The 16,492-nt window shown below is 34.9% G+C and overlaps 1 protein-coding gene across 2 annotated transcripts; it reads left to right on the top strand.

The window, feature by feature from the left end:
* Positions 1-14: 14 nt before the first annotated feature.
* Positions 15-16,110, top strand: LOC123536883 (uncharacterized). 2 transcript variants are annotated; one of them, XM_045320374.2, is made up of 4 exons: positions 15-136; positions 2,209-2,399; positions 2,768-2,995; positions 12,492-16,110. In XM_045320374.2, the coding sequence occupies exons 2-4, from the start codon at positions 2,222-2,224 to the stop codon at positions 13,280-13,282; spliced, it is 1,197 nt and encodes a 398-aa protein (XP_045176309.2). In that variant the 5' UTR covers positions 15-136; positions 2,209-2,221; the 3' UTR covers positions 13,283-16,110. The 2 variants fall into 2 exon arrangements, with proteins under 2 accessions (XP_045176309.2, XP_053384511.1); XM_053528536.1 differs by lacking the exon at positions 15-136 and adding an exon at positions 283-378.
* The last annotated feature ends 382 nt before the right edge of the window (positions 16,111-16,492 follow it).

Genomic DNA, 16,492 nt, shown 5'->3' with positions numbered 1-16,492 from the left:
AAAGTTGTAGGTGACGCAGGGTATCAATAACTCTTCACTACGGAGGTAGAGGAACTGAAAGTAGAATTTGCCAACAACACCGTCTTCAAACTGACTATGGCATAATAAGGGCTAATTTGTTGAAATATGCGTTCATGTAAGTAATTTTGACAATAGTGAACGACTTTGTTCGTAAGAAATTCACTTTTTTCAACATCTAGAACTAAATTGTTTTGACATCTTTGCCCAAATTTTGGGAATTACAGTACTTCCTCAAAAATGATTTATTATGATCATGTGCTTACAAGTTTGGTGACAAGACATAGAAATGGAGTCAAGTTAGAAGCTTGCTGTGATTTTGCAACATTTCATTTGGTGTCGTAATTTACTTGATTAGATGTAAGCCTAATGATTTTATAAATTATTCTAACATGACTTGATTCATTTTCCCATTAAACAAAGAAGGCTGAAAGTTACTATTTTGTGTTATTTTACATTGATCAGTTCATTTTTCTGACGTCACAATTATTGCGTCAAACAGCATAGCAGCGTGCTGGAAAAGAAACCAACAGAAAACAGGCAAATATTTGATGGATTTCATCAAGGATGTACTTAAAAATCCATTGTAATGTGTTATAATCGAAATAATTTCTCATTTAGTGGTTTGCTCTTGAATAAAACCATTGTTTATCGTTCAGATGGGTATTACTATATCAGTTGGGTTCTGCCCTCGTGATATAATTCCTTCGCATCTGAACTCCAAACAATGATTTTATTCAACGACAAATCACAAGATGAGATATCGAGGGCTCAGAGCGAAACTAGTCTATGTGTTTATAGAAATATAGAAATAGAAGCAGATAGACTAGTTTCGCTCTGAGCCCTCAATATATTATTTCTTAAACAGTCTAAAATTGATGTAAAAGTATGTGTCTTATCTAATTTCACACATATTTCTTCAGTTAAATATCGTGGTTAAGTTCGAGTGAAATCCGCCATATTCTGTGGGAGGTCAGTGTGCCATGCTGATTGCAAATGCTAAATGACAAATATTTAATGCGAAATGCCAATTACTTAATGCCAAATACTTAATGCTAAATACTGCATGCCAAATGCTATATGCCGTATGCTTAATGCTAAATGGCAAATGCTGTAACTGTAGCTAATGCTTATTACCAAATAATAAATGCTTATCATCAAATTCTTTACTTTTATGAATGAATGACCTTTATTTCTTAAACTAATGGATGCAACTTTTATAATTTGAAAACATATGATGTTCTATCAGTCTGAATTGAAGCAAAAACATGTTCTACTGGTGATGGGAACGTTTATTAGTAAAAAGTATTTAAAGAGACAAAGTTATGTAACAAAAGCCAATGAATGTTAAAGGATGCACTCACTTATTTGAATAAGCGCTTAGCAATAAGCATTTTGCATATATTGTTTTGCATTTGGCAATTAACAATTAGCATTTATCATTTGACAATTTCTGTTTGACAGTCAATATTTAACATAAAGCATTTGGCAAATAGCATTTTGCACTATTTGGCATTTAGCATTTGGCAGTTAGCATGGCACACCAGCCTTCCATAATATACTGTGGCTGTGATTCAGTTGCAGCAACTGATACAATTGTCGGAAATTACATTTACATGTAGTTGAAAATTCATTCAGTTTCAAATTATATTCAATTAGGAAATATAATCAAATTGCAATTAATTTATGTCGCCACAGCCTAGACCTTTAACACCTGAAGAGCCTCCATTAGTTCTGTACAGGATATATGGCTTTTATCTGTTTTTAGAAAGACTATTTGAAGAACAGTCTAAGCTGTTCTACTCACCCGGGTGTCAATGTCGCACCTAGGTTAAAGTTTTATTTGCAAGTACATATACCTGTTATTTAAAGGCATAGCATTGAAACTTATTTTTTCTTTTTCAAGCCAATAAGGCCAATAACCAACCTCACAAGATCAAGTCCCATAACTCTGACATGTATTTAGGCAAATTATGCCCCCGTTTGGACTTGATTAAAGTTTTGCATGCAAGTTACTGTTTCCAAAACTAATGCAGATATTGATTTGAAACTTCTGTACTATCAGTACTTTGATTTATTTCAAACAAATGTGTCATAATGTAACAAATCTTTGACAAATGTTAAGGAAATTTGTTTTATTTACTTGCCTTTTTGATGTGAATTCTCAACACTTTTAAATCTCTTTTTCAGCTGATAATCTTGGATGGCAAAGTGGTTAAACAGCTACCAAAATATAACAAGAAGAATGAAGCAGGTTCTTGTGTATGAAGGCCCGGGGATGTACGAGATAGATACAAAAATGGTACAGAGAGTGATGAAAGAACATGTGAACACAGATTTATACCAAGTTGATACTGTGTCACCACTGGAAATTGTCAAAGGTATACGAGTACCTGAGCCCACAAAGAAAGTTTTATACCCATTGAACCACTGGTAGCATTAGGAATTGAATATTATCCATACTATAACACTTGTAGTGAATTACAATGATATTAATTAAACTAAAGGTACAGTTAGAAAATATGCGGATTTGTTAAGTAAACATTTTGGAGCATGTCTTTTCTAACATTCCTTGTGACTTTGTATGTACAGTTCAGAAACTGTAGCATGTATGGGGAATAAGGATGATGTAATATGGTCATTTGCCTCTCTTTTTTGTTCAACCGAGGATATACAATAAATCAGTAGAGGTTATCTTTGCTTTCCAAAGAGCAGGCATTTGTTTAAATTAACATTATCCCATTTGCAGGTAGATTAGCCGAGGGAACAGCTTTATTGGTGATAGGAGGAGGTTACGATCTTGGTTTGATAAAAGCACTGGGACAGGAGGGAATGACAAATATCAAAGATTATGTGAATGCTGGAGGAAGCTATCTTGGGATATGTTCAGGGGCATACTTTGCCTGTGACAGGATTGAATTTGATAAATATGGACCTCTGGAGGTTTTAGGAGAACGTTTTCTAAAATTTTATTCAGGTATAGCCTATAAGTGTGTAAACATTGCAAGGTGGATTGTTGCAATTGATCATGGCCACTTAATGCTTAAAATTAAAACATAATATCATTAGGAAAAATATCAACAAAACTAGCTTTTCATAAGCTGTAAAAATGTTAGCTTTTGAAGCAATTGTATACTTTTGAATAGTATTTTTAAAATAATAAAGGCTAGTCTCCACAAAAAAAAAGGTTAAGAAAAAGAAACAGAATCAGAGGAATCAGTTTCAGTAGCTAGACTCATTTTGACCTGATTTACTTCAAAGTTTTAAGCTGTAAGTTTTTAACCTAAGTTCACACTGTTTGAATTTCGGTAGATAGAAAGCTCTGTAAAATGTAAATTGTTGTGCCCCCAACACTGAATGGAGGGGGCATATAGATTTGGTCTTGTTGGTGTGTCCATCCGTGACGTGCCTAGCTAAAAAAGTATTTGATATAAATTGATGAAACCCTGCACGAGTCTTAATAATGATATGAACTTGCGCACCTCCTATTTTTCGTCAGGCACCACCCCCTATTTCTAGAGTTATGGCCCTGAAATAGTAAAAAAATGCACAATTCAAGATCAAAGGTTAGATATTTGGCTTTTGTTCCATAACTTCTATGTGCCTGGAAGGGTTTTATTACTAAATGGACTTGATTCAAACTTAAAATAGTTGTTCAACATCATCACCCATATCATATGACACAAGGACCATAACTCTTGCACCAATATTTCATAAAGGACCATGTATGATAACGGGTGTTTTGGGCTCCCATTCCAATTTCGTTTAAATATGTATCATTCACTTGGCAAATGTATGTATTTTCTCATTTCAGTTGCCAAATTTCTCAAATACTGCATTAAATTCATAAAATAATAATTTATCTATACGTGTCTGTGTGTTTGTAAATATTTGCTTGATTAGGGGGTATACGTAAAGAAAATAAAAAAGTGGAGATTTTATTTACCGGAAGTAAAAATTGTCACGATAAATAATCATTACCATAGTGTACAATTCTTTATAAAATTAGAAAACTGCCGTATAACATTTGAAATAGTGCAGGAATTAAGGGAGATAACTCTTCCCTACTCAAATCATTCATTTGTAATGGAAAACATAGTTTTCTTTGATTTTTTTTTCGAAATTAAGACATGTAGAGTGGTTTGAACCGTTTTATATTTCTTCTATTTTCAATTACCACTTGAATAATCCAAATTATAATACATTAAACGACACGTTACCATGGTAACGGAATGTCCATGAATATAATTTTACATAAATGACGGGTCTGAGCTCAATTTCTTTGCCCTTTTCATCATATAATTCTTTAGTTACCTCTACATGTGGTGTTCTATGTCAGTGTTTCATCAGAGGTGACTTCTGGTTTGCCCTTTGTCTGTCTGTCTATCTGTCTGTCTGTCACTCAATCCGTCTGTCAATTCCAAAAGTAAAGTATATTAATGATGTAACCTAATATATAATCAAATAAATAAAATGACTTCACATGCCTATCCAACAGTATTTAATTATAAAAATACAAACTAGTTTCGCCTATCGGCTCATCAGTGTACATACAATGTAACGTGACGTTACTATATATAAACTTGGTTAAATATAGGGTCTAATTTAATTCGGAAAGTCAACAGTTGGGACCGAAGTCGACTGCTCCGAAGTAGAAAAGTTGGTATTTTGGTACCAAACTGTTTTTACCACTTCACCAATGGTCTAGGGTTTTTAGCTCACCTGTCACAAAGTGACAAGGTGAGCTTTTGTGATCGCGCGGTGTCCGTCGTCCGTCGTCTGTGCGTGCGTGCGTGCGTGCGTGCGTCAGTCCGTAAACTTTTGCTTGTGACCACTCTAGAGGTCACATTTTTCATGGGATCTTTATGAAAGTTGGTCAGAATGTTCACCTTGATGATATCTAGGTCAAGTTCGAAAGTGGGTCACGTGCCATCAAAAACTAGGTCAGTAGGTCAAATAATAGAAAAACCTTGTGGACCTCTCTAGAGGCCATATTTTTCATGGGATCTGTATGAAAGTTGGTCTGAATGTTCATCTTGATGATATCTAGGTCAAGTTCGAAAGTGGGTCACATGCGTCAAAAACTAGGTCAGTAGGTCAAATAATAGAAAAACACTTGTGACCTCTCTAAAGGCCATATTTTTCATGGGATCTGTATGAATGTGGTCTGAATGTTCATCTTGATGATATCTAGGTCAAATTCGAAACTGGGTCACGTGCGGTCAAAACTAGGTCAGTAGGTCTAAAAATAGAAAAACCTTGTGACCTCTCTAGAGGCCATATATATCATGAGATCTTCATGAAAATTGGTCAGAATGTTCACCTTGATGATATCTAGGTCAAGTTTGAAAGTGGGTCACGTGCCATCAAAAACTAGGTCAGTAGGTCAAATAATAGAAAAACCTTGTGACCTCTCTAAAGGCCATATTTTTCATGGGATCTGTATGAAAGTTGGTCTGAATGTTCATCTTGATGACATCTAGGTCAAGTTCGAAAGTGGGTCAGGTGCCGTCAAAAACTAGGTCAGTAGGTCAAATAATAGAAAAACCTTGTGACCTCTCTAAAGGCCATATTTTTCATGGGATCTATATGAAAGTTGGTCTGAATGTTCATCTTGATGATATCTAGGTCAAGTTCGAAACAGGGTCATGTGCGGTCAAAAACTAGGTCAGTAGGTCTAAAAATAGAAAAACCTTGTGACCTCTCTAGAGGCCATACTTGTGAATGGATCTCCATAAAAATTGGTCAGAATGTTCATCTTGATGATATCTAAGTCAAGTTCGAAAGTGGGTCACGTGCCATCAAAAAGTAGATCAGTAGGTCAAATAATGAAAAAACGTTGTGACCTCACTAGAGGCCATATTCTTCATGGGATCTGTATGAAAGTTGGTCTGAATGTTTATCTTGATGATATATAGGTCAAGTTTGAAACTGGGCCAACTGCGATCAAAAACTAGGTCAGTAGGTCTTGAAATAGAAAAACCTTGTGACCTCTCTAGAGGCCATACCCTTGAATGGATCTTCATGAAAATTGGTCAGAATGTTCACCTTGATGATATCTAGGTCAAGTTTGAAACTGGGTCACGTGCCTTAAAAAACTAGGTCAGTAGGTCAAATAATAAAAAAACCTTGTGACCTCTCTAGAGGCCATACCTTTCATGGGATCTGTATGAAAGTTGGTCTGAATGTTCATCTTGATGATATCTAGGTCAGGTTTGAAACTGGGTCAACTGCGGTCAAAAGTAGGTCAGTAGGTCTAAAATTAGAAAAATCTTTTGACCTCTCTAGAGGCCATATTTTTCAATGGATCTTCATGAAAATTGATCTGAATGTTCACCTTGATGATATCTAGGTCAGTTTCGAAACTGGGTCACGTGCGGTCAAAAACTAGGCCAGTAGGTATAAAAATAGAAAAACCTTGTGACCTCTCTAGAGGCCATATTTTTCATGAGATCTTCATGAAAATTAGTGATAATGTTCACCTTGATATCTAGGTAAAGTTCAAAACAGGGTCACGTACCTTTGAAAACTAGGTCAATAGGTCAAATAATAGAAAAACCTTGTGACCTCTCTAGAGACCATATTTTTCAATGGATCTTCATGAAAATTGGTCAGAATTTTTATCTTGATAATATCTAGGTCAGGTTCAAAACTGGGTCACATGAGCTCAAAAACTAGGTCACTATGTTAAATAATAGAAAAAACGACGTCATACTCAAAACTGGGTCATGTGGGAAGAGGTGAGCGATTCAGGACCATCATGGTCCTCTTGTTTGTTTTCCTTTGATGTTTCATTGGTAACAACACGTCAAAATGTAAGACAAAATGATGAAGAGGGATCCTGTAATGACTTTGAAAGTGCATTGTCAGCTTCGAAATACAGGTTTTACAAACACTTTAAAATTATATTTTCCATGGTGCACTGGAGAGTTTGGAAATGAGTCACATCAAATCGAACTTTAGATTTCTTTCATTCATTTATTTGCTGAGCATGCGCAATTACTACCGGGAGTGGTTTCAGCCAATCACGCCCATTTAATGCTCAAACAGTATCTAAGAAATGTACTTGCTAAAATGAATAAAGACGATGTTGCATGATTGTGATTAATATAGATTTATTTCTGTAATCGGATATATCAGGAAATTATAATGTTCCTTATTAGTCAAGCTTTACATGATCGATTTTGACTGATTCGCGATGATTTATCGCGAAACGTCGCTGATTGGTTGAAACCTTTTACCTGTCGTGTAACAAAACTAAAAATATCATCGGCGTGAAGTTGGCAGTACAACAGTAGCAGCAGTTAACTGCTACTACTGCCAGCAGTTACAGCAGTTAACTGCTCCTACTACTGCTACTGCTGTACTGCCAACTTCACGCTGATAAAATAATATTGGCGAAATAGCCAGAAGTTTAACCAGCCGGTTCTAGTGTAGGGTTGCGGTTGTGGTCTTTGCGTGAGATGTGTTTCACACTTCATTACCTCTCATGAACAAATTCAACTAAACCAAGTCTGCTATTTTTCACTGAAATAAATCAGAGGTTCGTCACAGTCCCAAATCGAACCTCAGATTTATTCATTTCATTTACTTGGTGAGCATGCGCAATTACTACCGGGAGTGGTTTCAGCCAATCACGCCGAATTCATGATCAAACAGTATCTAAGTAAAGTATTGCTAAATATGAATAAATAAATTTATAACCTTTTACCTGTAATGTAACATAACTAAAATATTGGCGAAATATACCAGAGGTTCAGCTAGGGAACCATAGTAAACCTCTGGTATGCGAAAATGGTTATTATTACATAATATTTTATAAACTCCTTTGAAAAGTGTGGGTGTTTTATTCAAACTGTTGTTCTTACCGAATCTCAAATGTTCTAATAAAATGAAACTGCCCATATTGTTATTAAGACATTGAATAAATTGATTGTATACTTTATTGTTTTATTTTCAGCGTATTCTTAAAGAAAATATATGAAAATCATAGGTGACCGATTATAAATGTCTATGAGTGTAGAAACATGTTTTGGTTTTTTGCATACACGCTGTGCATTACATGCTTATTGGTTTCAAACACGAGTTCCCTTTAAGCGGAAGTTTATTATCCATACAACATACACATGGAAAGGAGTTGAATCGGGAATTTGTAAATGCATACTTACATTCTAGTATACATAACATAACATATTCTTTATTCGACATAAAATTGCAAACATACAATTTATAGTCAATACAAACAGCACAATTTTGTAAAGCATAACACATGCCTGTAGTTTCCAAACATTTAACTGAGAAGTTCAGTAGATTAACACCTATTACATGTACACTTCTATATCATAACTCCCGACAACAAAAGGGTATGAAAAAGAACCTGATCATAATTTACTCTTATCTACACAACTAAGAGCAGGGTAAGGACAAGTAACTTTTGATTGTTATTATATGACAACTTGCAGAGGTTATTTCTGCAAGTTGTATACAATGTGCGCCCCAAAACCCTAATTAAGAGTGACACCAAACCATTTTACGGGGAAAGACCGATGAGTTGAGAATTTCGTGACGTCCGTTATAAAAGAATGCAGCCCTTTTATTATTTTCCTGTTTGTTAAGATTTGCAAACTGATGACAAACGAATATCTACAAATGTAATTGTCTGCAAGATGCGAAATTGCGTGAAAAATATGTTTAAGTGGAGACTGTTTCTGATGAAAAATAATGATAAAATCCTTTTTTTCAAACAAAACTTAGGTAAATAGATTTTTACCTTCAGCAAACTTCAACAATTTTAACTTCAATTTAAAACAAAGCAACACATTCCTTTCTACATTTAATGTCATCCAGTTTTGTTTAATGTTTTGTTTGCATGTCACTAACGTTTATTTGTGATGATCATATGATGGATTATCAAAACGTAACATAACTTTACCCAACGATATCTTTTGAAATTGTCTTTTCTTTTATTTCAACAAGTTAAACAGTTTTTGAGTAATGCAGATGTACAGAGAAATGATATTTTTCCCTCTAAATTGCAAAACATAAAACCGTAAAGGGACGATAAATGTTAAGATTATTTTGTGCCCACTGTAACTTAATTTAAATTGTACTTTGTTGTTTTTGCAGTTTGATCAACCTTTTCCGTTAGAAAAGTTATGCATGATTTCTCTTTGAATATAAGACAATACCTTTCACAACATACAGCAATAATTTCATAACCTTAAGGTCTGTAACATGAACCTTTCAGTTGAAAAAAATAGTCATAACTTGCTGCAAACAAATTATGATAGCATATTTTCCATTGTAAATTTAATCAATTTAGGACACGCGAAGTTTTGAAATTTTGAGTTTGGTTTTATTTGCTGATGAAGAATTTAAGAAATGATATCTAGTGTATAGTTTCGTTCTGGGTCTTCCAAAATTAAATAAAAATTAACGCAAATCGTATTACGTAATTGGCGGATCAAACAGTATATCGCAATAAGATCAAGTAGAATTTAAATACTTATGCTGTATCCACTTCAGCTTAACAGTACACTTTATGTCATAGACTCAGTTAAACCGAGTCTGCTATTACTCTGCCTGGTTGCATTCTAAGTTTCCAAGGGATCTTCTTACAGATTTTATCAACTAGCACAACAGCAGTTTTAAGTGCCGTGTGACGGCTGTAAAAAGGTTCCCCTTACTTGGAATTAGTGTTGATATATTTTCTGATCCTTTTAGATCATGGAGTCCATTCAATACCTTTATGGTAGAGTTCCATTTAAGAAATTATTTTGTCACTCTACACAAACGTTCTATTGTTCTGGGTCAGTCTGACCTTGACTTTGACCTATTGACCTCAAACCAACAGGGGTTATTAGCTGGTCATGATCAACCACACTATTAAGTTTCCTGATCCTAGGCCTAAGCATTCTCAAGTTATCGTCCAGAAACGGTTTAACTCTTCCGGGTATGACCTTAATCAAAATCAACAGGAGTCATTTGCTGGTCATGACCAACATAACTATCAACTTTCATGATCGTAGACCAAAGCGTTCTTGCGTTATCATCCGCTCACTGTGACCTTGTCCTTTAACCTACTAATCTCAAAATCAATAAGGGTCATCTGCTTGCTACGACAAACCTAACTATCAACTTTCATGATCCTAGACTCAAGCGTACTTGAGGTATCATCCAGAAACGGATTGGTCCACATAGAAACTTTTCTTTGTTAAAAAATGAACAAAAATTTATATGGTTAATGTCCTCTGAAGATCCTGGCTTTTATTGATATTTTCTATATATATACATGATATGTATAATAAAAGAACTCTCTTGCTAGCTTACTAGTCAGATCATGTAGCACCAACAATGAATGAAAGTCATTGTTTACTGTGGAATTTACTTCAATCTCAGTAATTGTTTCTTGTCTTCTTTTTTCATTGTCATAAGCTTATGTTAATTGTGTCGTAAGAATACGAATGGAGCTTTATTTGCCTTCATGTCCTTATTTATATTTTTGTCCTCTCTGTATGTTTTATAATTCTGATTATACATGTCATTATATATGACCCTTCATTGGCTTAATAGAATATTCTATTCTATTCTATTCTGATCAGCTGATTGACCTACTGCCCATCACTCGCTTATCCACCAAAATTAGAGCCGACTGGCGAATATATACGTAGACCACTTTACTCTGTTTAAATATCATCGAGAGCATTGTTTATAACAGTAATATCTACATTTAAAATACTGCCAAATTGTCTAATTTACCAATAATTTCAAAAGAAATCCATCTTGACAACAAACGCTAATTTTCCTGCATGACGTCACACCTGTTTTTTCTTACCTTTACGCCAAGCTCAAGAGCTTTGTCCCTTCAAGTGGCTATTTTTAAAGTAAAATTTTCCGACAAAAATACAGTATTTGTTCGAAATTTACTATGAGCGCACATTTGAACAATGTTTTCTCATGTATCATTCTTCGTGTTTTTGTAATCCTCAAAACATATCCAAAAACTAAAATTGTTCTCCCCTGCGCTCGTATCGTATTTTTGTGATAAAGTGCATGACAATGTCTAAAAATGTACAAAATCTGTGTTGATAACATGAAACTAGACCATGGATCATGACTTTTAACGCAAAACTGTTACATTTTTACTTCAAAAAATGCAAGATTAATCCTTTATGTTTCAAATAATTCGTAACGTTGAGATGTATTTTTAATTTCATTTTCTTCAAAATTTGGGGGCTAAAACTGTGCCTTATCATACATGGTCCTTATGCCCTCCTTTTACTTAGACTTTCAGGTTAAAGTTTTGATACACTTTCACTCTATCTCAGTTATTACTAAATGGATTTGATTCAAACCTAAAACAGATGTTCCACCTTATCACCCACATCATGTGACACAAGGTGCATAACTCTGACACCAATTTTTCATGAATTATGCCCCCTTTTACTTAGAATTTAATGTTAATTTTGTTGCATTTTCACTATATCTCAGTTATTACAAAGTGCTTTTGATTCAAACTTGAAGTAGTTGTTCCACATCAACACCCACATCATATGACACAAGGTGCATAATGCTTGCACCGACATTTCCTGAATTATGCCCCCTTTTTGCTTAGAATTATACTTATATAGTGTTTTGATACACTTTATCTGTTCCTCTCTTATTATTTGATATTTTTTAACACAGACTCATGCTATTGTGCAATATTCATCCACCATTGGAGTCTTTTAGCCTTCCAGTGACAGTTCTTGACAGATGTAAATGTTTTTGGTACACAGGTGTAACATCATAAAATACAATTTTGATGCATTTTCACTATAACAGTTATTACGAAATGCATTTGATTCAAACTTGAAGTAGTTGTTCCACATCATCACCCACATCATATGACACAATGTGCATAACTCTTGCACCAATATTTCCTGAATTATGCCCCCTTTTTGCTTAGAATTATACTTATATAGTGTTTTGATACATTTTATCTGTACCTCTCTTATTATTTGATATTTTTTAACAGTCTCAAGCTATTGTGTAATATTCATCCACCATTGGAGTCATTAAACACTCCAGTGACAGTTCTTGACAGATTTAAATGTTTTTGGTACACAGGTGTAACATCATAAGATACAGGTAAAGTTTGACGTTGGCTACGACCACCAATTTTATATGTTACAAGTTATGGCCCCTTTCCAACTTAAATTTTGTCAAACTTGTGGTTGCCAGACAATAACTCACAAAAGGCTTGACAGATTTAGATAAATTTTGGTACACACGTGTAACATCATAAAATACAGGTAAAGTTCGATTTAAATTGCACCTTCTTGTGGCCATGTCTTTCTTATGGTTGCCATTCTTCTGTGACAAGACCGTATTGTGGGGGTATTCGTCACTCCTGTGACAGTTCTAGTTTTTATAAAAGATAGCTTTTATTAAAGTATGAATAGCAAAACTAATAGTTTGTCATTTACTTTCAGGAACAGGGATAGGACCACTGTTCAAACCCTATGATTATCAGACTAGAAAAGGGGCATCAGCTGCAAATGTAGACTTCTGTTTGAGTTTGCTTGAAAACAATGGCATTGGAAGACAGCTGACAGAGACAAAGGACCTGTGCCAGAAATCTGATGCGGAAGCCAAGCTTAGAAAAGCGATTGGACAAAGTCTAATTCAAGACAATGTCAACAAGGAACCATCGTCTAGCTTGAAAGAAAATGGTATTAAATCTCATGCTGATAGATCTGAAAATACTGAATCTCAGACACAACAACTTGAATCTCAAACTCCCAGTCTTAATGAAGAATCTCAATCCATGCAAGATGTCATTGCTCCAACTACAGATAATGGGTTGAATTTACCAGCTTACGAATCTCTTGCAAAGAAGACGCAGAATGCTGGACATACTTCTGAATTGAACGGTACAAAAATGTTTTGCTGTGACAGTGTACAGGACACCTTCAATTGCAAAGTCTATTTTAATGGTGGTTGTTATTTCAGAATGAACAGTGACAGTATCCCAGATGGGACAATAGTTTTGTCACATTATCTAGATTTACCAAACTCTCCAGCAGCCATTTTACGGTGCCAGGTTGGAGCAGGTGTTGCTGTGCTCAGTGGAGCTCATCTAGAATACGACGCTGTAGATATCGATGATGGTGATGATAATGTTACAGATATTATACCGTGTCTCCGAGACAGTGCAAAACAAAGGCGGGTCATGATCAGATCTGTTTTACAGCAGTTGAATATTGTAGTTCGTGAAAAGTGAAAATAGTGCACCCTTTTCAACAATCTGTTTAATAATGTTTCAAAAATAAAGTTAAAACATATTGAAGGGAGGCAGTAAAATAAAGCTTGTTTGGTGATTTCAAGGAAGAAAAAGTTTACAAGAAATAATTGCTTTTGTAAAGAAGAGAGATCTACACAAAATGTTTAATATTTAAGTTTAAAACCTGTTATAAAAGGATAATTCTGAGTTTTTTTTCTTCATTTTTGAATAATTGTCTCTGTGCATCTCTGTTTGGTAGATAAATGTGCTATACATTTTAAGATTGCTTTTTACTTCATTTCAATATACCATAATGTACATGACATTTGAGGAGCTTTATTTTTCCTGAACAATTTTGTTGCAAAGGTGTTATTGCCAAATGTGTTAACTGAATTATTTTTTATCGTTCAATTACAAAGAAAAGTAATACTATAGTTTCTGTGCAAATCTGCTTTGAGATATCTGCTTTGTCTGCAAATTTATTATTGTGTTCTATGCATAGTATGCTTTTGGCCTTATTGAACAATATTGTTCACATTAAGTGAAGGAAGTATTTGCAGGCAATACTAAGTCTCCTACTGGTGTGAAGAGTGCAGTTTTGGAAAACTGTTTCAGATATATAATATTATACCTCACTTTTACTGGCATTGTATCTGAATGGTTGCTAAACACTTATTTGCATATTTCATTTATTTCCATGATTTGTTATTACTTTAATCAATTATCAAGGATCAATAGAGAAAAAAAGCTAATTTGCTTTATTGTTGAAAATAAAAGTTGAATTTAGCAATAAAATGGAGGTAATATAAATTAATTTTCATTTGATTTTAAAGGGAAGAAAATCTGGTTATTAAAATGTCTCTGGTCTCTGTTCTGTTTCTAACATTTTATACAGTAAATTGGGATTTTCATATAGAAAATATTTGATGCAGATTTCAAAAACTGTTTAAGAAGTTATCTTCAATTTAAATTATTTTATCTTTGAGTATGACCTACCTTAGTGAAGGGCAAAGGCCTTGCATGGGAAACATCGCCTTGTTCTGGTGAACAGTTGTGCCAAATTATTAGAATTTACATCCATGGATAGGTAATAAAAAGGTAAAACAAATTACCTTAAATCTGTGATATCTTAATATGACCTTGACCTTTAAGTTAGGGGTCTGAGTTTGTGCAGGGCATACCATCACATATGGGGAACATTTATGCCAAGTTATATCAAAAGCCCTTGACTGATGACAAGGCAATGACAGAATGACAGACAAGGTGCAAAAATATAATCACCAAAACCATGTCAATGGATAAGGCACTAATAAACTATACAGGGAACTTTGTTCACTATAAGAAATGCTTATTTTCTGACATTGCAAAGATATTTTCTAAGGCCAAGAGAATGACTTTCAAAATTCATTATCATCAGAAACTGTTAAAAAATCAAGATTGTGTCATGTTTGTAACTTTAAGAAATACAAGGTAAGATTTGGTCAGTAGTTAATCCCCCACCGTGGCGGAGGGATTATAGGAATGGTCTGCGTCCGTCCTTTCATCTGTCCGTAACAAAATCGTGTCCAGTCCATATCTCCTAAACCCCTTGAAGGATTTTCATGAAACTTGGGTCAAATGATCACCTTATCAAGACGATGTGCAGAACCCATGAGTCAGCCTTGTCGGTTCAAGGTCAAGGTCACAACTCAAGGTCAAAGGTTTGAGCCTGCCATTTTGTGTCCGCTCTATATCTCCTAAACCCCTTGAAGGAATTTTATAAAACTTGGGTCAAATGATCACCTAATCAAGACGATGTGCAGAACCCATGAGTCAGCCATGCCGGCTCAAGGTCAAGGTCACAACTCAAGGTCAAAGGTTTGAGCCTTCCGTTTTGTGTCCGCTCTATATATCTTAAACCCCTTGAAGGAATTTTATAAAACTTGGGTCAAATGATCACCTCATCAAGACGATGTGCAGAACCCATGAGTCAGTCATGCCGGTTCAAGGTCAAGGTCACAACTTAGGGTCAAAGGTTTGAGCCTTCCATTTTGTGTCCGCTCTATATCTCCAAAACCCCTTGAAGGATTTTCATCAAACTTGGGTCAAATGATTACCTCATCAGAACGATGTGCAGAAATTATGAGTCAACCATGCCAGCTCAAGGTCAAGGTCACAACTAAGGGTCGAAGGTTTGAGCCTTCCATTTTGTGTCCACTCTGTATCTCCTTAACCCCTTGAAGGATTTTCATCAAACTTGGGTCAAATGATCACCTCATCAAGAACTCATGAGTCATCCATGTCAACTCAAGGTCAAGGTCACAACTGAAGGTAAAAGGTTTCAGCTCTGTATATCTAAACCCCTTGATTTCATGAAACTTTGGTCAAATGATCACCTCATCAAGCAAGACTTGCAGAATTCATGAGTCAGCCATGTCAGTTCAAGGTCAAGGTCACAGCTAAAATCAAAGGTTTACCCTTTCACTATCCATAGCAGTGGCGGGGGATTTAGCTGTCTTTCAGACTGCCTTGTTACCAATAAAAACACTTTGCATTTGTCACACTGTAAAAACACAGCAAAACATTGAAGATATTAAGCTGAAGTTTATGCCACTGTCATAAGATATCAACTTAGTGAATATCAGTTTATACATTTGTTTACTTCATTGACACTGCCTTTGAAGAATAGTGCTTTAAGGTTTTGTTCTTGCTTGCAAGTTGGAGAGAATTTAAAGACATTTTTATTTTGCTATTTTAGACACCTTTTATTTGTGACAGCTAAATTTGGTCAGCTTTTGCTTTTTTATGTCTTTGCTATTACTGAAATAAACTGCTTTATGCTTTGGAAATCTGTTTGTGTTTCCTTTTTCCTGCATAAAACACAAACATTCATTCATAACCAGAAAATAGCTGAAAAGAATTTAATGGAATTTGGCATGTTTGATGGCAATGAGAGCAAGTGCAGACTGCAAGAACCATAATTCTATTTTGAACATTTTTTTCAATTATCTACCTGTTTATTTTTTCGAAATCTATCCCGTCAATAGCCGCAAATGACAAAGGGAATATTATACCCCAGTCACACATACGGCACGGATAGCAACATTTAGCCACGGATAGAAACGTAGTAATCTATATCAATCCGTACCTGAGCCATACGGATTGGTACAGACTGATACGGATTACTAATTTAAGGTATGGCTCAGGTATGGATCGATACGGATGACTACG

Source organism: Mercenaria mercenaria, chromosome 17 (assembly GCF_021730395.1).
Source record: "Mercenaria mercenaria strain notata chromosome 17, MADL_Memer_1, whole genome shotgun sequence".
NCBI classification, from domain to species: Eukaryota; Metazoa; Mollusca; class Bivalvia; order Venerida; family Veneridae; genus Mercenaria; species Mercenaria mercenaria.
This window is presented reverse-complemented; position numbering and strand designations above follow the sequence as displayed.

Bases quoted from the DNA above. Each gene is read 5' to 3' on its own strand.
- LOC123536883 (XM_045320374.2), top strand. From the start codon at position 2,222: ATGGCAAAGTGGTTAAACAGCTACCAAAATATAACAAGAAGAATGAAG. The intron at 2,400-2,767 runs GTATACGAGTAC...TCCCATTTGCAG, and splicing joins ACCACTGGAAATTGTCAAAG to GTAGATTAGCCGAGGGAACA. The intron at 2,996-12,491 runs GTATAGCCTATA...ATTTACTTTCAG, and splicing joins TTTTCTAAAATTTTATTCAG to GAACAGGGATAGGACCACTG.